We start from the raw sequence: 22609 nt of genomic DNA on the forward strand, positions 1-22609 counted from the left end.
TCTGCCAGATTGTCAATTAAACTGAATTGGAAGCAGTTGTATGTGGTAGGTCCACATCCCACTAGATATGGCCATGGAGCCAGGCAAATTCATTTCACATGAAACTTCTGCATTCAGGGAAAAGAAAATCTGCCTCCCATCAATTTCCAATGCAAAGGTTAAGAATAATATGCTAACCCACTGCACTCAGTGCCCCTCAGAATCCAAAACATGCCATGTTAATTGGAATTTCAAAAATATTAGAAACGTATGTAGATTTAATAGAATTTACTAACAAACAGCATAAATGCTGGAGGTCTGGCACAGGGCTACTGGCAGTACTCCAAGCTTGGGGGTTTGTTGACAAACTCTTCAAGCTTCAATTTTGTAGCTTACAATGTGACTGAGGGGTTCAAATGGCATTGCTGCCTTTGGATCCATTGCCAGCATCCCTTAAGTAATCCTCTTTGTTGAAATAAATGGCCAAGGCAAACATTTGTAATTCCACATTGGTCAACAGTAAACAGAGAGTTCGCCAAGTGTAATTTTAGCACACATTACCTATACACAGCACATAACCCTAGCAATCCATTCTTATTTATATCCCAAGCAAAAAAAGCATTTCAACTGAAAAAAAAAGCAGCAATAATTAACTTGCATGTGACTGGGAGTTAGCAGTTCAAACCAATTCACAATATACAACTTTTCACTTTGCATACTCATTGTTTCTAGTCATCACAAACTAAAATGGGAAAATAGGATGCATACAAGAGTAGTAACAGCTACAGAGTCTACTACTTAGAGTGTGGAAAACCCTGGAGAAAGTGAGGACTGCAGATGCTGGAGATCAGAGTCAAAAAGTGTGCCCCAAGGGGGATGAGATATAAATGGGAGGGGGGCGGGGAGAAGGGGAGGTAGCTGGGAATGTGATAGGTAGGTGAATGTGGGAGGTGATGGCGATAGTTTGAGTGGATAGGTGGGAAGGGAGATGGACAGGTAGGACAGTTCAAGAGGGCGGTGCAGAGTTGGAGGGCTGGATCTGGGATGGGGGGAGGGGAGGTGAAATGAGAAAACTGGTGAAATTGACATCGATCCGTTGTGGCTGCAGGGTCCAAAGCCGGAAGATGAGACGTTCTTCCTCCAGACATCAGGTGGCTAGAATTTGGAAGTGGAGACAGTCCAGGACTTGCGTATCCTTGGCAGAGTGGGAGAGGGAGTGGGAAGGGATGTGATCGGCTATAGGGCAGTGGAAAATGTAGAATGCAATATTATTTGTCTGGGAAGTTCTGTGAACCATGCTTAAGTGTTAGAACATCCTGGAGGTGTCGTAATAAATATTGCCAAGGCTGTTTCTGCAGAAAAGCAAATTAAACCAGCTAGTTGTGAAAGTCAACTATGACTTCTTCCCACAATATGTACACCACTCACTCAAATGCAAACATTCTTTAGAAAAAGATTTTTTTTAAATTGGTCAATTCCATATATCTTCTCTTCAACATTTGGGTCCCTTTCTCCAGAATCAACAGTGAAGCTCACAAAGAAAAACCTATTTCTAGTGTCAATTTCAATGGGCTTCCCTAACGACTTGTGTCACAACTCTGTTGCCCTTGGGTTTTGGAAGAAAAACAATTATTTCTGTTCTGGTAGTTACCAGTTTACACTGACATTTCATAATTATTGCGCAAAAAAAAGTCTGAAGAGCATAACGCAATTAATACCTGCTTCATCTTTTCTAACATTGCCTGCTTATGTTTCTCTTTTTCTTTCAGGTTCTCTTTATTTTTAGCAAGAATGGTTGGTTTGTCACCAGGAACCTTCTTATTAAGAATTCTGGCCATGGCATCTGCCCAGCCAGCATTGGGATTTGTTGAACTCAGGTCTGCAGTTTCCTCTCCAAGTTCAGTTTTTGAATCATGATTTTCCTCATCCTGTGAAGAGAAGTGATCACTTGCAAGATCACCATCAGAATCTAAAAACAGAACAGATGGGCATATTGTTATGAGTAGGAGGTATACCTTTCAAACATGAATTTCATTGATACAATACTGACATCTAGTGTCAACAAAAGGTTCAGCAATCTCCAAGCCACAGCTTACCAAATTTAATATTCAGCTGTAGCAATATTAAAAAATAAATTAGAAATCTGTATCCTATTGTGCATCCTAGACTTTTTATTCAAACTTTATTTAAAATCTGAATTTCTGTTTCACAGACCTAACACTGATTTGTTGCCTGTAACAGTAATTGCAAATTCAGTTTTGCAAACAAACTTTAAACCATTAAGAATATTCAAAGTCACTGCAATAATATATTATGATTTTAGATATTTACATATATAATTCAGTGGCACTTTGATACATGACTGCACTTCAGAACTTTTGAATTTATTTGTGGATAAACTTAATGGATTGGCAAAGTAAACCCAACATAACAATGATGCCATTAGAATGCAGCGCTACATATTAGCAGATGAACATTCTTCGCCAGAGCACCAGGATACCTTTTCTTATAAAACTCTTAAGGAGATTTTCAGCTGTTCCAGTGCCATGAAATCCAAAGCCTATAAAACTGTGCCACCTTGAAGACAGAAATGACCAATAGAACACAAAAAAAATTACAAAAGAGACAAAGACAAAGATTCTCACCTTACACTCATCAAGGTTGAAATGCAAAAACACAACTTAGAAAAGAATGAACAATTTCTACAACTTGAGAAGAGCTTATTGATTGGCTGGACTATGGTTAGCATGGAGATGCAACAAAAACTATTAAGTGTCTCATGTAACTGATTACATTTAAAATAAGGCAAGTTGCTTGGAGTTGTCGGGGTGTTGTCATGGAGATGCCAAAACACAATATAAAAAAGCTAACCTATCAAATTAAACAATGAAACTGACATCCGTGTCCAACATGCCCTCCAATATTTGCAAAGACTATTGGCTGCAGTATACACTGCATGCTTTTCTTTAGAGTTACTGGGGTCAGACAAGGCTGTGGGAAAAAGATATCCAAGGACAATCACTCCTAAAGACCAAATCCAACCTCAATGTCTAGATGGCCACCTTTGCCAGGCCAATGAGCACAATGACAATTGTTAAAATTCAGATGTGCACTTAGTGCGTGCACTGCAAATTATAATATAGGTTGGAGTCAAGACAAGTGAGGAATAAGAGTCAGCTTGGTTTGATATTTTAAGCCCTGCCTACCTCATAGCAAACAGTTACAGGCATGGGAATAAACACAGTTGGTCTCTCTTACATCTTCTAGCTAAGTCAAGCAATATGCTCTTTAAAAGGCAGCGACACAAATTCAAGACTTAAAATGAAACATATAAAATAGACAGTAGCTGGCAGAATTCTGTCACCTAAGCTATACTTACAAGGTAAACAAGCTTTGAAGTTAGTTTGTGCTGACAAACTGGAATAAATTGGGCACAGTGAATGATCTATAGGATGGAACAAGTGTTCCTAGGATACACTTGATATTGGGCCTTCTTTGAAAAAAGGAGACTGGTGAATTGCAGATTGTTGTTAGGAATTCCTAGGTGATGTGTCAGGTGCTGAGATGAGAGACCACAGGCAGCAGTCCTCAGGTAGCTTCCAGGAGATGAGGAGAAAGCATCTGCAGCCCAGCAATTGTTTTCAGCACTGGAACAGACACAGCAGAAACAATCAAGTATAAAGCTGTTCTTAAAATGGTTCCTTACATTGCTCATTAGACTGCATTTGAACCATGTTTTCCTTGCGTGCACCCAAACTCTATAAAAGAGACTTCAGCTAAGTCATTCGCCTCCTAGTTGCATTTCCAAAGATTCCAACCGCTGCTTTAGGTGCAGACCTTTGACAGTTTCCTCTGTATTCACCTGCATCATGACTTACATGCCGTACTGAAGTCCATTTTGCACCACTGCCAGAGTGAAAATGAAAAAGTAAAACAGATGCTTTTGCTGCTGCAGCAAGTACAATATGCTGCATTTATAAAATGTTGGCATCACCAAAAATATCCCAAGCACCCAACTAACAAACTCAAATGAAAAGTGACGCCAAGCCACAGGTAAATTAGGAAGACAGATAGATTTGGATGATTTCAATGGAAGAATGATATGTTTAGAAAGGAAACTCCAAACAAAACTGATGTGATTGGTGATCAATGCTGGGAGTGAGGTGAAAGAGAGGGGAAAGTCAGAGAAGATCAAATAATTGTTATTTTATATTTTTTTCAGAATAATCAATGTATATAGAGTAGGGTAAATGATGGAAGGAATTGTAGACAAGGTCAAGACTAGCCACTTGCCTGGATACTGCAGCTCCAAAAACACCCAAGAAGTTTGACACCATCCAGGACAAATCAACCCATCATATTAACAAGCATCCACTCCCTTCACCAATGTTCAGTAGCAGCAGTGTACCACCGACAAGATATACTGCAGAAGTTCACCAAAATACCTTTGGACAATACTTTCCAAACACATGACCACTTCCATCTAAAAGGTCGAGGGCAGAAAATGCATGGGAACACCACTACTTGTAAGTTCCCTTCCAAAACAATTAGCATCCTGACCTGGAAGTATATTGCATTTCCCTCAGTGTTGTTTGGTCAAAATCCAGGAGTTTGCTCCCTAACTGCATTGTGGGTCCACCTAAATCACATAGATAGAAGAGTTTCAAGTCAGCAGTTCGTCCTCTCAAGAGCAACTAGGAAAGGGCAATAAATGCTGGCCAGCCAGCAGCACCATGTCCCATGAAAGAATCAAAGACAAATGCTGAATTCGTTATGAAGGAAATGTAAGATCGGGAACAATAGTTATGGATGAGTCGAATAGATGCATAGCTTTGGAGAAAAGAGTGGAGTCAAAAGTATTTATCAATGTCTCATACATGGTGAATGCAATGTTAGAGGCAAAACTAAGTCAGTAGGTAAACTTCAACGTCAGTTCAAAAACAAACATCAAGATTATAAACTGCCTGGGTCGGGCTGATGTCTGGGCAGGGAAGAGGTGATAAAGGAGGAAAGTCTGCAGTCAGCATCTGAGGAAACAACTTCAATCTTCTCATGGCAGAGCAAGACCTGTCTGGGGTTCAATGACAGATAAGACAGCAATGACAGAATTAATGTGATGAAAAAGTAGAGAAACTTATCTAGCACATTGACTACTGACAGCATTCAGCTATTATAAATGGGATGAGCATGGAGCTGGATGACCAGCAACTTGAACAAAATGCACATCAGCATGGCACCAGCAGCTAAAGTACAGCACAAACAGGTTAACATAAGCCAAAGGGTTTTCAATCATTTAAATTTCTTCCATTTATCCCCTGTTGTTACACCTACAAATGTACATGTGTAAGTGAACAGTTTAAATCTGCAACTGCACACTATCCAAAGAAACTGGCTTTTAAACATCTAGCTTTGAACAACAAAAATCAAGAACAAAGAAACCACAGCATTTTAATTTTCATTGCACGACTCAGTCAGCAATATGCTGAATTTGATCGTGATCAATTTACAATTCAACAGAAACCAGCAAGATGTAAGAACGTTAAGTTTCCACAACATTTCAAGTGCAGGTTCAGAATAGTTTTGTGTGCAACCCAGTAAAGATTACCAAATATGCACACAAGTTAAATAGCACACATTAAAGTACAATCTTAAAAGTGCAATATTGCAAAACTGGGTGACAGAATCAAACAAGATTCACTCTCAGGTGGTAATATTAAACACTCCTTGACTTAGCTCAAGCTACCCAGGGCCACCATTTAAATTGCAAAAAAGAAATGCTGGTGGAAGCAAAAGAAGTCAGCTTCAGTCAGACTAATATTCAGGTAAATGAGTTGCGCACTATCCTGATCTCGATATTAAACAGTTTAACTTAGAAGTCATTAACATTTTGTCAATGAATATGAAACTGATGATATGCCCTGGCAGTGATGGCCAGGTGCACACAACCAGTAAACAAAAATGGAGATCATGAGTGGCCGCAAAATCAGAGGTAGACAAGCAGGAGGCTTGAAAAACACAGTCCTGAAGAAGCATTGACTTCTCCACCTCCTGATGCTGCGTGGCTTGCCATGTTCTTCCAGCTTCCTGCATCTCTACTTTGGATTCAAGCATCCTCCGTTTTTTTTTGCTGCGAACAAAAGCAGGTGTATTAAGTTAAAAATCACACAACACCAGGTTATAGCCCAACAGGTTTATTTGGAAGCACTAGCTTTCACTCTCCAAATAAACCTGTTGGAATATAACCTGATGTGCGATTTTTAACTTTGTACACCTCAGTCCAACACCAGCACCTCCAAAGAAAATCAGAGTGCCAAAGACAATATGACATCTGGTTTATTTCTGATAAAGTGAGAAGAATGTCTAACAGTCTCAAGTGGATGGCGGAGGTGAAAAGAGTTACCAACGATTATAAAAGTTAAAAGGTGAATGGAGAAGGTGGGCAGCAGTTTTCAAACAAACGGTGTGTAATAAACGTAAAGACAAAAAGAAAAAAAATGTGGGAAGTGAAAAAAGGAAAGTGCTTGGACAAATCATCTGAATAATCTCGAGCAGGAAATATTGGGTGGAACTTTTGAACGGTATATAAGTTTAAAGTTAACACTGTACACTGAACCCGATGAGCTTCAGGCTGAAGTGAGTCCTTAAAACACATTCCCCTTCCCACAGCCGCTCCTTCTGGCTTTTATTTCCCCCAAAACATGAAGAACCAGCGGTTCCAGCACTTTTCTGGGACCTGGGTCATATCTATTTACCGCTCAGTCCTGCTCCCACTCCGCCGTCTCCACGTGAAACCGCCGCCATCTTAACCGGTAGGAGCAGCGCCGAGTGCAACCCACACAACCTTCCGCCACCGCCAGCTGAAGAGCCCGGAACAAAGAGTCCGCCCGAGCCCTGCTCCTGCTGTAAGTTTAGAGAGAACCTCAGCAAGTGACTACAGTTTCTACTTTGGTCCCGTTCACTTTCGCACAAGTTAGGTTGAGCAAATTAATGTGACCGTCTTCGAGTCCCTGGACTGACAAAAGTATTTATCGTCCATTAGATGCTTATGCATGACTTTTCCTGAGTCATTTTTGCGGACAGAATTCCATCACACGACAAGCTCAGTTCACACCAGGCAATAGTGAAGCCATTGATTTGCTGCTGGACAAACATCAAATCTCTCATCTGTCGCCCCTCCACTTTGACGGAATGTTCATGGTGGTGGTGGTAGTGAATGTGCAGAATTGGGTCAATGTCCAATTCATATCCAGTTTTGTCTTTTAAAGAACAAATAAAAATGTTTCTTCTTCAGTACTCCTTAAAATGTTAAGATGGCTATGAACTTGAGAAGTGGTCTCAGTATTTCCAAGTGAATCTGCCCAGGGCCTGGCCATTGTCGCAAACAGAACCAGGCAATGCAGGACCGGGAGGGTGTTGTCCCTGCATTTCTTTTATGTGATAAGTTCATATCTGGTTGACCGTTCAGGAGGAGCACATAATAGTCACCAATACATTCCAGGCCTTCTGCGAGCAGTGGGAATTACGGAGGCTGTTTCCTATCATTAACCCCCACCTCAGGGATAATTTGAGCTTTGATACAGTACCGCTTTGGAGCTGTAAATCCAAGTTTGGTTCAGTGCTGTTTAATGTTGAAAGGTTTTATTGATTTAGAATGGTAGAAATGGCCTCTGGTAAAGAATGGATGTCATCCAAGGTTCCTGTATCTTTCCAGCTTATTTTTCATTTTCATAGGAACATACTGGTCTTGAACTCCAATCAATGGCGTTTAAATGGTAGATGTGGATTTACCCTCATACAGCTGCAGCAATCTATATTCCCCAGTTCCTGCCTAATATTGTTGTAGTTAGCCTGTCCACTATTTAGTGCTTTCACCTGAGGACTACCCTTACCTGTATCCAAAAGTAACTTAAACCTTATGGAATTATGATCATTGTTCCCAAAATACCCCACTACTGAAACCTGATTGCCTGGCCAGGCTCATTTCCCAATACGAGATCATGTATGGCCTCTATCCTGGTTGGATCATTTACATATTGCTTCAATAAACCCTTCTGGATGTACCTAACAAATTCTTCCCATCCAATTCCCTGATATTAAGGGAGTCCCAGTCAATATAGAGGAAGTTAAAATCACCCACCACAACAACCCTATTGATTTCAAATTTTTCCATGATCTGTCCACTAGTCTGTTTCAATGTCTTCTACTGACTGTTGGGAGGCCTGTAGTATAATCCCATGACAGTGATTGTACTCTTCCTATTCCTGAGCTCTACCTTAATGGCCTCACTGGATGAGACTTCAAAGTGTCCTCCCTTAATATGGCTATGATCGTATTGTTATTCAGTAACACAGCTTCCCCTGCTTATTTACATCCGTCTCTATCATGCCTGAAACATCAAACTGCTAGTCTTGTCCCTTTCTCAGCCAAATGTCTGTAATAGCTACAACATCATAGTTATGTGTATTAATCCAGGCTCTAAGTTCATTTGCCTGTCATGCACCACACATTAAAACAAATACAGTTCAGACCACTAGTCCAAATGTGTTCAATAACCTCTTCCTCTTAGCCTTATTGGCCTTGGTATCTAACTCCTCGTCAGTCATTTCACATGCTGACCTACTGTTCTAGTTCCCATCCCCCTGCCACACTAAACTCCTGAATGGCATTAACAAACCTCCCTGTCAGGTTTAAGTGCGTCCTGCCATAGAAGGCATCCGAATGTTCCACATATCGGAAGTCCTCCCTCCTACACCAACTGTTTAACTATGTATTTAACTGTAATATCTTCCTATTATTAGCCTCACTGGAACATGGCACAGGGAGTAATTCTGAGATTACAACCCTAAATGTCCTACTTTTTAACTTAATACCTAACTCTCTGAACTCCCATTGCAGGGCTTCTTCACCCTTCTTGCCTATGTCATTAGTACCAATGTATACAACAACCTCCGGTTGCTTGCCCTCCCTTTTGAAAATATCCTGTGTGTGCTTAGAAACATCTTTGACCCTAGCACCAGGGAGGCAACACACCATCCTGGAATTGCTTTTGTGGCCACAGAAATGCCTATCTGTTCCCCTGACCATGGAGTTCCCTATTATAACTGCTCCTCTGCACTTTGAACCTCCAAAAGTAATATTTTAATTTAAATTTTGTAAGTTTACTTGGAAATTCAGATTTTCTTCACGGTGCCCCCTAGGATGTATTTGCACAATTTTTGTTTAACTTATTCATTTATTATAACAGAAACAGGTTCTGATTTTGCGTCACTAAATATTACCATTGAGGTTTTGTTGAACAGTGACATTGGAAAACCTAATCTATTAGTACTCCACTATTTGACAGATGAGTTAACTGAAGATCACAATGTTCTTTGCTGTATTGTCAAATTGCTTGGAAGAGCAGAGAATTCCATCAAATTATGGAAGATGAGTCAATCAGTATCTATATCAGTGGTGAAAAGTCTTTCCTTAAGTGGAGGATCTGTTTTACCATCATAATAAATGCGAGAAGAAAGTACATTCTATGGTAAGTTTTGTTTTACTCTACAATAAATCCTACAGACAAAATGGACCATGATGAGAAATGCAGAGAAAAAGAAAGAGGATAAGAAATGAAAGAAGAAAATAATATATCTGTCGGGCAACCCTTTACCAACATGATGGAAGCAGCTGGCTGCATTTACATCTTTAACAAAAATTGACATCTCAGTATATGTTCCTTCATTGACATTCTCCCTGCGAGAAGAATTTTGATTTCAAGCCATATACCAAAGAACTATCTCATGTCGTTCATCTATCTTGGCCTCCTCCAGTGGTCCCCAGCATCACAAATGACAATCTTCAGCCAATTTGATTCACTCTACGCAATGTCAAGGAACAGTTAGAGGCATGGGGTACTGCAAAAACTATGAACCCTGACAACATTCCAGCAATAGTACCGAAGACTTGTGCTCTCGAACCTGCTGCTCCCCGAACCAAGTTATTCCAGTACAGTTACAACACTGACATCCAACCAACCATGTGGAAGATTGTGCAGGCAGGTCCTGTATACAGAAAGCAGGACAAATTCAATCCAGCCAACTACTGCCCCAACAGTCTACTTGTGATCATCAACAAATTCATGGAAGGTGTCATCAACAGTGCTATTAAGTTGCACCAGCTCAGTAATAACTTGCTCAGTGACACCCAGTTGGGGTTCCACAGGGCAACTCAGCTACTGACCTCATTACACCCTTCGTTCAAACATGAACAAAAAAAGCTGAATTCCAGAGGTCAGGCAAGAGTGACTGTTTGTGATAGCAAGGCCATGATTGGCCTAGTGTGGCATCAAGGAGCCCTAAAAAAACTTAAGTCAATGGCAATCAAGGAAAATTCTCTACTGGTTGGAGTTATACCTGACACATTGTCGTGATTGTTGGAGGTCAGTCAACTACATTTCCAGGACATCTCTGCAGGAGTTCCTCAGGATAGTGCCAAGGCCCAACCACCATCAGCTGCTCCATCAATTATGCCTCCATAATATTAGAAGTGGGGATATTCTCCAATGATTGCACAATGTTCAATAATATTTGTAACTCCTCAGATACTGAGGAAACCACGTGCAAATGCAGCAAGACCTGAATGATATCCAGTCTTGGCCTGAAAAGTAGCAAGCAATATTTATGCAAACACAAATTCCAGGCCATGACCATCTCCAACAAGAGACAATCTAACAAAAAAGCCCTGACATTTAATGGTATTACCATCACTAAATCCTCCAACATCATTAATCTGGGGCTTACGATTGACCAGAAATTGAACTAGACTAGCCAGGTAAATACTGTGGCTATAAAAGTAAGTCAGAGACTAGGAATCCTGCAGTAAATCACTCACCGCATGATTTCCCAGAGCCTGTCTACCATCTACAAGGCACAAGTAATGAGTACAATGGAATACCTCCCACTTGCCTGGGTGAGTACAGCTTCAACAACACTCAAGAAACTTGATGCCATCAAGGACAAAACAGCCCACTCAATTGGTATCCAATCCCTCCACCATCAACACTCAGGAGCAGCAGTATATACCACCTACAAGATGTACTGCAGAAATTCACCAAAGTTCCTTAGATAGCACCTTCCAAGCGTACGGCCACTTCCATCTAGAAGGACAAGAGCAGTACATGGGAACACCATCATCTGCAATTTCACCTCCAAGCCACTCACCATCCTGAGTTGGAAATTTATAACTGTTCCTTCATTGTGACTGGGTCAGGATCTTGGAATTCCCTCTTTAAGGCATTTTTGAAATAACTACAGCACTTGGACGGAAGGAGCTCCCCACCTCTTTCTGAAGGTCAGCTATGGATGGGCAATAAATGCTGGTCAGCCAGTGATGCCCACATCCCACAAGCGAATATAAAAAGAAAGAGACATTGGATTAACAATTAATGTTCAAAATGATGAAATGGGGTGCTCTTGCAAGAAAATAATTTGATAGAATTTGTCATGTGTTGAAAGATAAGAAGCAGCAAGAATTTAAAACAAGTTGTGAACTAAGAAACTGCATTCTGTTTTTTTTTCTGATGACAGAATTTTCTCCCAGTCGCAGTGGAGAAAGAACAATGTGGTGCCAAGTCAGGATGGTTGGTGTGAAGGGGAACTTACAGATAGTGATGTTCCCACACAGGTGCTGCCATGTTCTTCTGCATGTTAGAGCTCAAAAGATTGAAAGGTGCTGTTCACACCAACTTCTCAAAGGTGAGGGATGAGCAAAAAATGCTGGCCCGGCCAATGAGATCCATATCCCATGAATAAATTTAAAAAAAAAGAACCCTGCATCACTGAATAATTCATTCAGTTTAACAGGAGCTGATATTTTTGGATGGATACAAAATAACCAAGTTCCGAAAAATAAAACTCTGAAAAATAACCACTGGATACAGTTAATTACTCAGATGTTAAAAGGCTTCCAGTGCTTAAATCACTGGTCCTGTGTACTGAGCACTAATGCACCTTGCTCCTTTTCATATTACAATGGCAGAGCAGAGGAACAAATTGGATTGTATATTATGTGTATTTTATACATAAATATATATTCACACACATGCACATATATACTTATGTGTCTTTGTATCAGTGTATATAACATACTTTAAACCAATAAGTGCTTTCCATTGATGTAAATGAAAAACTGAGCTCACAATATAAATTAAGTACAGGTCGTTCTGCTATAACGTGTATTTTGTTAACGCAAATTCACTGTAACATGATAAACAAATTGGGGACACTGTTTCTAAAGCACAAACATTTAAAATGTGTGTTGGCTGCAATGTGATTAAGTGCTGTTTCTGAAGTGTGATTTTACTATAATGCAGGGTTGCACAAGCATGCAACCATCACATTATAGAAGATCTACCTGTTAATTAAATTAGATCTTGGTCAGCAAACAGTCATTCACATTTGAAAGCATGAACTCAGCAGTGGTAATGCTTACTGGTCAGAATTCTGTGTAAATGAGAACCCCACACTATTAGGATGTTTTTGTCAGATCAAGAAGTCATGCATCAGTTGTAAACAGTGCAAATTGACCTGCAGAGATGGCAGTAGTGGGCCTATGGTAAGACGAGGATGAGAAGGAAATTCAGCAGGGGAACAAGATGTTGGCCAGCAGCAGACTACAGTTTCACTGTGCAACCATATTTTTTGGTATCAACTTCCATGAATCCTTGAAGGACAGCTGGCTTACTTAATTCGATTTGAGAAGACTGAATAGAGCGTACAGAATATGTTTGTCAGACCGTTGTGACCCGATTTCACAGAAGTACCTTCCAATGGCATCAGCAATGGCCTGAAATCTACTTTCAGGTGTGCTGCTTTGAACAGCTCCAGGACCAAGTTAACATGAAGCAATCCTGAAAAAGCACACCTCATGAACAATGCTGAATGTAATATTCATCCCTTCATACTAGAATGTGCAATTTAATTGGCAGATCCTTGTATTCAGTTTAAATTCAACATTTTTGAACAGTGGATCTGCAATTGAGACTATCCAAATATACGTTGATTGTTTCATTCAGCAGCATGCTGTCTTTATAAAAAATTTTTGCTTTACCTGAAAGTTTAAGAAAATAATAAAGGTTGTCACTCCAGCCTATTATATAGGTATGATATATAGGTAGCATTGTCATCCTTTAGCTTAATTTTAGACCCTCTCTGCCTAATCAAATGCATGTTAAGGAACTCACAGCACTATCAGAAGAACAGTTCTTTTTGTGTCTTTTTAACATTGTACCCTCACAAATATTATCAGAATTATTAATCTCATTGCTGTTGTTTAATCTTTCAATGATCAAGATTGGATCAGTGGATAATTGGCCAGTATGCACCAAAATAATTTATTGTGTCATATTTGTGAGTTTTTTTAAAGACAGTTTAATGCATTAAACTATCTCCCTAATTTGAGGTAAAATTGAAAGGGGCATATGATTCCCTACACTTTGTGCTTTGGTGTGTGCAGATTACAGACGCTCAGGCTGCTAGATTCAGATATCCTGGAGAGAGACAGAGTGGGGTGGGGAGCGGTGGGAGGTGTGGTTGCAGACAGAGAGAGAGATACGAAAGATAGACAGCAGATATTGTGAACAGGCTCCTTGTTAGTCACCAGGCAGATTGCATGTGGAATTTGCTGTCTGGTGGAAGAGATAGAATATGTAGAGATTTAAGGACCCTGGAACATATATCCTATAGTGGTTAGGAGAAGGAGCCACTGGACTGAGCCTGGCTGATGGATGTTTGTTTGGGGATTTGCAAAAAAGGGAGGAAAAGAAGTTTTGACACTGAACATTACAACTCAGAGAAATGAAGGAGAGCAAGTCCTGCAATAAAGAAAATCTACTTAGAGTGCAGGGTCATCTATAAACAAAGTGTGGGGCTTTGGTCTTGTTTAGAAATTAAAGGTGGATACCTTTTCTGTGATTCAGCTCTTTGGTTTCTGACTAAATAACAGTTGATAGATGTTGATTTTAGTGTTTTAGAGAAAGTCTTAAAGCATGAAATTTTCTCAAATCTTCTTTGAATTGGCCATTAGGAATTTTGTCTCTCTTTTTAAATGTTATTAGTCTCCATGGGGATCATACAAATTGAGGGCCTGTCCAGGATATGAATCTGAAGTTTGTATACCAGTTATCTTAGAATTTGCAAGAACTTTAAAAATATGGTTTTGTTGTGTTAAATGTAAAAGTTAATATGAATACATGTTATGCTTATTTATTTCTGGAAAAATATCAACTATCTATGAACATTTTACAACAGTTAAGAATAGTTAATTGAATGCAGTGGTGAAGAAAGGTGGAGTGGATTTAAAAGTAGCAGTCATAGAGGGAAATGTTGGTTCAGTATTGAACCTTGAGGAAGTCAAGAGTGATTCCAGTGGCACTGGTGTTGAGTTGGCTAGATTCAATTACAAATGTAACAACTGGCATTGGAAAGAGATAGCAAAAAGCAAACATTTGAGTTCAAAGAAAGAGAGAGAGAAAATAAATTATAAAAATAGAAAAACGAAGTGAAAGGAAAAGTGTAAACTTGAACATCAAAGAGATAAATGTAAACTTGAACTTGAATTCCAAAGAGGAAATGAAAATGAAAACCTTGCATTCCAGAACAAAAATGAGGAAATGTGATCCTGACAAAGAACACTTTAGCATTATGCCAACTGGGGAGTGGCTGGAAAATTTGATGATGATTCAGTTTTGACTTGTGACTTTGATTTAGCAAGGAATATTGACATAGTGACAAATTCAATGAGGGAGGAATTGACATTTATTTAGAAATTAAGAAAATTGCTACAAATGAACAATGGCCAAAAGAAAGTTGGATGATTTTATTGTAAAATATATTCATCGGGAAGCATTAGATGTGCACTCATTGCTTTTTGACATATAGTCGAGTGATTATAATAAAGTGAAAACTGCTGTTCTCAATGCACGAGTTAGTTCTTGAAGCTTACAGGCAGAAGTTAAGAAATGTAAGTAAGGCACAAACCAGACTTTTGTGGAATCTTGTAGAGAAAATGATATTTAATAGGTAGTGTAGGTCTTTGAAGGTTGAACATAATTTTGAAAACCTTAGGGAGATAGTGCTAATGGAGGAATTTTAAAATATTGTCCCCTTGGGAATAATGTCTCACTTGGAAAACCATAAAGTTTCTAAGATAAGAGGAGCTGCCGTAATGGTTAATGATTACACAATGTCTCACAAGCATGTTAGTAGCAGATAATTGTTTATGAGCCCTCAAAGAAACTGGGGAGAAAAGAAGATAACACTGATAATGAACAGAACACTAGTTACAGTGAGGAAGAAAGCAGAAATAAAAAGACAGACACTTTTCACAGTAGTTAGATGAAAAACAGTATGGAAGACAGGTGTGATTCAAAGGACCAATATGTTATCTTTGTCATAAGAAAGGATACATGAAGGCAAATCATTAGAAATTAGCAACCAAGACAGCAGTACTTGTTAGAGTGCAGTGTGTTCTCTGAGAATGCTGTGCCAGTAGGTAAAGCTTGTGATGACATTTTTGATTAAGTTTGAAAATTATATGGTTCAGTGTTAAAGAAGGATTTTAAATTCAAAGAAAGACAACAATGAACGTAAGAGGGGCAAGTTGGCTGTGATTGACTTGGGAAATGCATTGAAACGTATGCTGATAGACGTCAATTGTTATATTTAAAGAATTAATACATGGTATAGAAAAAACATCAATTTCTTTAAGGCACAGAAACCCAACAAGTGAATCAACCACAGCTAACATTCCACTTTCCATTGCCTTCATTAGAGTCTGCTGTTATATGACGTGTAGTGATATTCTCATCATCCCACAGCGTCCTTGGAAGTTCCACAAGTGATAAGGTGATTTTCTCCAACATTCACTTTTTAAAAGTTTATTGCTGTGACCTTTTGCACCATGGACATGACCAGGTTAATTTAGCTAGCAACAACGGCATGATGCAACCTGCCTTTGACCATTTTCTAATATCTTAGCACATTCAGTCTGCAAAAATTGCATATGTGTGAAGAAATGATTGCAAATTTAATGTAGCTGAAGTTTCCAAATACATGCTTCTTGTATTTGCCCCTTCAGTGTCCTAATGTCCAGCACATGTGGAGTCTGTGCTTTCACCCATCAAAGTGACAATGACTCCTCCCACTGTGAGCTGAGATCATCCGAGCCATTTTCCAGTTGCATTGCACATCTAGACAATAGCAAGTGATGGCAACAAACACAACTCACAATGGACTCTGTCTGCAACAGGAACTGCCTAGTTATCGGGTGTCCAATAAAACCTCCCTGTCCAATTGTACCTTGCATTAACCCTTCAGCCCATTTCCAACAATCTCCCCAGTGGAGACCCACCACAGTGAGCTGCACCTCCAACTGTCCTCTCTGACCCCTGAGCTCTGACATTATATGATGTCCACTCTTGTCCTCTTACCTGAATCCCTCCCTGCCTGTGGCTGCTATGTCTACAGGACTGACTGTTACTCCCTGGATGGCAGCCAAACAGATCCCTTGTTGGTGAGTGCCTGAAGCTGATGACTGAGTGTAACCAACCCCCTAGACTGAATGCAGACTTTGCCTCTGATTGATGTTACCAGGACTCCTGATATACAGCATTCTACCACACCGATTGGCTTGGCCTGAAGAACAGCCCCTACACAGTTTCTGATGTGGTCATTTGGCTGCATACAAATGCAGTGTGTTTGCTGTCAGAGAATTGGCACATTGTCTGTGGTAGATGAATGTCTCAGTGTGCTATCCAGCAAGAATTCTGCTCCTGGACAGATTCCCACTGACCAGCAATCTGCCTGTGGCTGTGCAAAGAACTTGTTAATATCGCAGGGTGGATAGCCTTTCACTCTGGTTGAAGTGGCAACACAAAAGCTCACATGGCACTGGATGGCAAGGAAAGACATGGATGTTGCAAGTACACAGATGGCTGCTAATTGAAGCAACTCTAACAGAGCAAGCCAGCAGTCCTGAGATGCAGCTTGGTCCATTTCATGACCTGGCCCTGTGCAGAATGAGCCCTTACAGCTACTGTTCAATACTAGTTACTAATTTGCTCTGAAATACAAGTCTGTGTTTCCAAAGAGGCCTGCCAGTGGATCAGAAAAATGTCATGATGGTCATGAGGGGCTGGCAAATACCAGGTAGCTATGTCAATGGAAGAAGGAGGTGTGTGGCTGGTGCCTATGGATTGTGCCCTGAGATGCTGTTTGATACAGGTCCACATGGAGGCTTCTCATAGCCAATGTTGAGCCAAACTTGCCAGGGACTCACTCTGATTTCCATATCAAGATTTTTGAATGTCCAGCTTGTTTGCTGTGTCAAAATCTCAGAATGCAGATGTGAAAAGGATATTGAGACATTGACTAATAGCAAATAATTAATGACAATTTGGGGTGAATTGAAACTGTCTAAATTAAACATGCAAACAGAATCTGAGAACAAGGTAGCATAACAGAAAGCAACAGTATTCAAAGCCGGTGACAGAACAAAGGAAAGCATTGCTTTGACACTGAAAGACTCAACTACAACCAATAGTGATAGCATAGAGCTGTGAGGAAGGACACATATTTTTGAACATCAATTAAAGCTTCAAAACGATGAAATAATTGTTCTTGCAAGAAGATAATTTGATGAAATTTGTCATGTCATAGAGTCATAGAGATGTACAGCATGGAAACTGACCCTTATGTCCAACTCATCCATGCCAACCAGATATCCCAATTTAATATAATTCCATTTGCCAGCACTTGGCCCAAATCCCTCTAAACCCTTTCTATTCATATACCCATGCAAATGCCTTTTAAATGTTGCAATTGTACTAGCCTCCACCACTTCTTCTGGCAGCTCACTCCATACACACACCACCCTCTGCATGAAAATGTTGTCCCTTAGATCCCTCTTATATCTTTTCCCTCTCACCCTAAACCTATGCCCTCTATTTCTGGATTCCCCCACCCCAGGGAAAATACTTTGTCTATTTATCCTATCCATGCCCCTCATGATTTTATAAACCTCTATGAGGTCACCCCTCAGCCTTCAACGCTCCAGAGAAAACAGCCCCAGCCTATATAGAACGTAGAACATAGAAGAATACAGCGCAGTACAGGCCCTTCGGCCCTCGATGTTGCGCCGATCCAAGCTCACCTAACCTACACTAGCCCACTATCCTCCATATGCCTATCCAATGCCCGCTTAAATGCTCATAATGAGGGAGAGTCTACCACTGCTACTGGCAGGGCATTCCATGAACTCACGACTCGCTGAGTAAAGAACCTATCCCTAACATCTGTCCTATACCTATCCCCCCTTAATTTAAAGCTATGCCCCCTTGTAATAGCTGACTCCATACGTGGAAAAAGATTCTCACTGTCAACCCTATCTAAACCCCTAATCATCTTGTACACCTCTATCAAGTCACCCCTAAACCTTCTTTTCTCCAATGAAAACAACCCCAAGTGCCTCAGCCTTTCCTCATACGATCTTTCTACCATACCAGGCAACATCCTGGTAAACCTCCTCTGCACCCGTTCCAGTGCCTCCACATCCTTCCTATAGTATGGCGACCAAAACTGCACACAATACTCCAGATGCGGCCGCACCAGAGTCTTATACAACTGCAACATGACCTCAGTACTCCGGAACTCAATTCCTCTACCAATAAAAGCCAGTACGCCATATGCCTTCTTCACCGCACTATTTACCTGGGTGGCAACTTTCAAAGATCTGTGTACATGGACACCAAGATCCCTCTGCTCATCCACACTACCAAGTATCCGACCATTAGCCCAGTACCCCATCTTTTTGTTACTCTTACCAAAGTGAATCACCTCACACTTAGCTACATTGAACTCCATTTGCCACCTTTCTGCCCAGTTCTGCAGTTTATCTATAGCCCGCTGTAACCTGCCACATCCTTCCTCACTGTCAACAACTCCTCCGATTTTCGTATCATCCACAAACTTGCTCACCCAACCTTCTAACCCCTCCTCCAGGTAATTTATAAAAATGACAAACAGCAATGGTCCCAAAACAGATTCTTGCGGAACACCGCTAGTGACGGCACTCCAAGATGAACCTTTGCCATCAACTACTACCCTCTGTCTTCTTCCAGCCAGCCAACTCCTAATCCAAACCTCCAACTCACCCTCAATGCCATACCTCCGTATTTTTTGCAGTAGTCTACCATGGGGAACCTTATCAAACGCCTTACTAAAATCCATATGCACCACATCTACCGCTTTCCCCTCATCCACCTCCTTAGTCACCTTCTCAAAGAATTCAATAAGATTTGTGAGGCATGACCTGCCCTTCACAAAACCATGCTGACTATTCTTGATCACATTATTCCTATCCAGATGTTCATAAATCCTATCCCTTACAATTCTCTCTAAGATTTTGCCCACAACAGAAGTGAGACTCACCGGCCTATAGTTACTAGGGTTATCCCTACTCCCCTTCTTGAACAAGGGAACCACATTTGCTAGCCTCCAATCTTCTGGCACTACTCCTGTAGACAAAGAGGACATAAAAATCAAGGCCAATGGCTCTGCAATCTCCTCCCTTGCTTCCCAACCCTCCAACCCTGGCAACATCCTTGTCAATCTTTTCTGAACCCTTTCAAGTTTTGCTTGTTGAAAGATAAAAAACAACAAGAATTTAAAAGAATATGTGAACTCAGAAACTGAACGTTTTTTTTCTGATCATCAATGTAACCTTAACAATGTTCTTAATACAAAAGAGGATTTTACTTGAGAAAGTAAAAAAACCCAGCTTGCACATACAAGCATATTGTTAAAACTTGTATCCAGAACAGAATACTAAATGTTTAACTGTACAACATGTAATTTTACTATTGATAGTTTACCCACTTTGACATCAGCCTGATTCACAGTCAATGTTTTTCTCACTTTTTCACAAGATCTGGACATTGTTGGCTGTGCCAGGATTTATTGCCCATTCCTAACTGCCCTTGATAAGGTGTTAGTGAACTGCTTTCTTGAACTGCTGCCATGCACCCACAATTCTGTAGAGCATTCCACAATTTTAGCCCAGTGGCAGTGAAGAAAGAGCAAAGTGTTACAGGTAGATAGATTCTTGTTAGCCAAGGAAATAGAGGTTACCAGAAATAGATGGAAATCACAGAATCACAGATCTGTTATGGAGTTGAGAAATGTTACTTGTATCATCATGCCTGTACTGGTTCTTCAAATGAGAATCATTGCCTCGTGCCAATCTTCTGTTTTGTCCCTATATTCTTGTCCACCACTTCTATCCAATATTCACCCAACATATTTTAAATGCCTCAACTGAACTTGCCTCTGCTAAATTTCCTGGCTGTGCATTCTAGTCTCTAACTACATGCAGTGAGAAAACATTTCTTCTCACGTCATGCTTACCTCTTTTGCACTTCATTTTAAATATATGCTCTCTTCTTATTATTCCTTTCACAATCAGGAACAACTTCTGCCTATCTACTCTATCCAGTCGACTGAATATTCCCAGAATGTGAAATTTGAAATATCTACACATCAGCTATGATCTTATTGAATGAATGGCCCCTTTTAGATTCCATACAGTGTGGAAACAGGCCCTTCGGCCCAACAAGTCCACACCAACCCTCCGAAGAGCAACCCACCCAGAACCATTCCCCTACATTTACCCCTTCACCTAACACTACGGGTAGTTTAGCATGACCAATTTACCTAACCTGCACATCTTTGGACTGTGGGAGGAAACCGGAGCACCCAGAGGAAACCCACGCAGACACGGGGATAATGTGCAAACTCCGCACAGACAGTTGCCTGAGGCTGGAATTGAACCTGGGTTCCTGGCACTGTGAGGCAGCAGTGCTAACCACTGAGCCACCGTGATGCCCATTTCTGCTCCTAATCCGTATACTTGTATGTTTAAACAGTCTTCTCCATTTAAGTGACCACCTTCAAAGATTTACTTACATACACCTCCAAATCTCTATTTTCCTGTACCCTTTTAAGAACTATCCCATTCACTTTACATTGTGTATCCTCATTCTTCAAAGCCAGAAATGTATCATTTAATACTTTTCTTCATTGAATTACAAGTGCTGTGTTCTGCTCATTTCACATTTCTGTCTACATTATCTTGATGTCTGTGAGTATTCTCCTCATGTTTATTATATTTTCATGTTGTGCCATCTTCAAATTTTGAAATTATGCCTTTTGAACCTGACTCCCAGTCATTATCATATATCAAAGTTTCAGTGGTCTAAATACCAACTCCTGAGGTATAACATTGAGTACCTCCCTTTTTAACACTTCTCTCTGTCTTCTGTCCTTTTGTCAATTTCATATCTACACTGCCATTACCCCTATCATGGGCTTTAATTCTACCAACACATATATTACATGGTACTTTATAAAATTCTCTTTTTAAAGTCTAAACTTAAATATTGTGAGTGGATGTGGTTTCATAATTCATTAGCCTTTGTGCATTTGGGAATCTGATAACTTCCTGACTCCTAAGATAAGTCAATCCTGTCTCAGGTAGCACTCTTATCTCTCAATCAGAAATTTGTGGGTTTAATTCTTGCAGCAGACAGTTAAGTCTATAATCAAGGCTGACTATTTTATACTGAGTTGAGGAAATGGTGCACTATTAGACATCTCATCTTTCAAATGGGACATTAAACCACTTAGGCAGATGCTAAAGATCCCATGACACTATTCAAAGATGAGGAGAGACATTCTCCCAGTGTCCTGACCAATATTTATTCCCCATCCAACATCAATAAAAACAGATTATCTATTTCGGTCATCATCTCGTTGTTGCTTGGGAGACTTAATTTTGCAGAATTGTCTATTATGTTTCTTACCTTATAACAGTGACTTTTCTTCTAAAGAAGTTCATGGGTTTTGGAATGTCCAGAAGTCATGAAAAGCATTATGTAAATTTAAATTTCTTTGGCTTTCTTCACATTTTCACTCAACATGCATTGGAAACTGTTTCATATCAGTATCAATGCTATAGTGTAACAGTGCCAGTATAAAGATGCTTATTCCTAGATATAGTACTGCATCTGAAAAAACGAGGAAGAACAAGTTATAACATGATTGAAACAATGTTGTAATTTTGCCTTTGGATGATTCAGCTCCTAATGGATGGATATAAACTCATGCCACATTTGGAATGATTAAAACAGTGTTTAGATGTTTATATCATCATGAAGACATTTTAATATAAAGCACATAATTAAATACCTATTTAGCATTTCCCTCCTGTCAGCTATCTTCTATAACAACTTAGCTGAGAATGACAGCTTGTCATCTGGGAGAAACTCAATGGAAATGTTACATAAGTTGGTGACTCCTCACAATTTCAAAGTCCATGGCTCACATGTGACTGCGATATGAAGTTGCCAATATTCATCTCTTTTCTGATCCAAGGAGGTTTTCCTTCTGTGTTGCTATGACTAAATTAGAGAACATGGCCTACAATATTTATATGGAGAAAGTAAGGGCTGCAAATGCTGGAGATCAGAGCTGAAAATGTGTTGCTGGAAAAGCGCAGCAGTTCAGGCAGCATCCAAGGAACAGGAGAATCGACGTTC

The 22609-nt window shown here is 40.1% G+C and overlaps 1 protein-coding gene across 2 annotated transcripts in view; it reads right to left on the minus strand.

The window, feature by feature from the left end:
* Positions 1–6862, minus strand: part of rrp15 (ribosomal RNA processing 15 homolog) — a 36914-nt gene extending 30052 nt beyond the window's left edge. Inside the window, exons 1-2 of one of the 2 annotated variants that reach the window (XM_043695792.2) lie at positions 6732–6862; positions 1698–1948 (exon numbers count right to left, since the gene is read on the minus strand). In XM_043695792.2, coding sequence (XP_043551727.1) covers positions 1698–1948; positions 6732–6780 — 300 coding nt within the window. In that variant the 5' untranslated portion in view covers positions 6781–6862. Of the gene's footprint in view, positions 1–1697; positions 1949–3685; positions 3729–6731 lie in introns of those variants that run through there. The other variant, XM_087991316.1, reaches the window with a different exon arrangement.
* Positions 6863–22609: the final 15747 nt, after the last annotated feature.

The sequence above is a fragment of the Chiloscyllium plagiosum genome, unplaced genomic scaffold (assembly GCF_037043375.1).
Source record: "Chiloscyllium plagiosum isolate Xiang-an unplaced genomic scaffold, Cpla_swu_hap1 HiC_scaffold_10, whole genome shotgun sequence".
Taxonomy (NCBI): Eukaryota; Metazoa; Chordata; class Chondrichthyes; order Orectolobiformes; family Hemiscylliidae; genus Chiloscyllium; species Chiloscyllium plagiosum.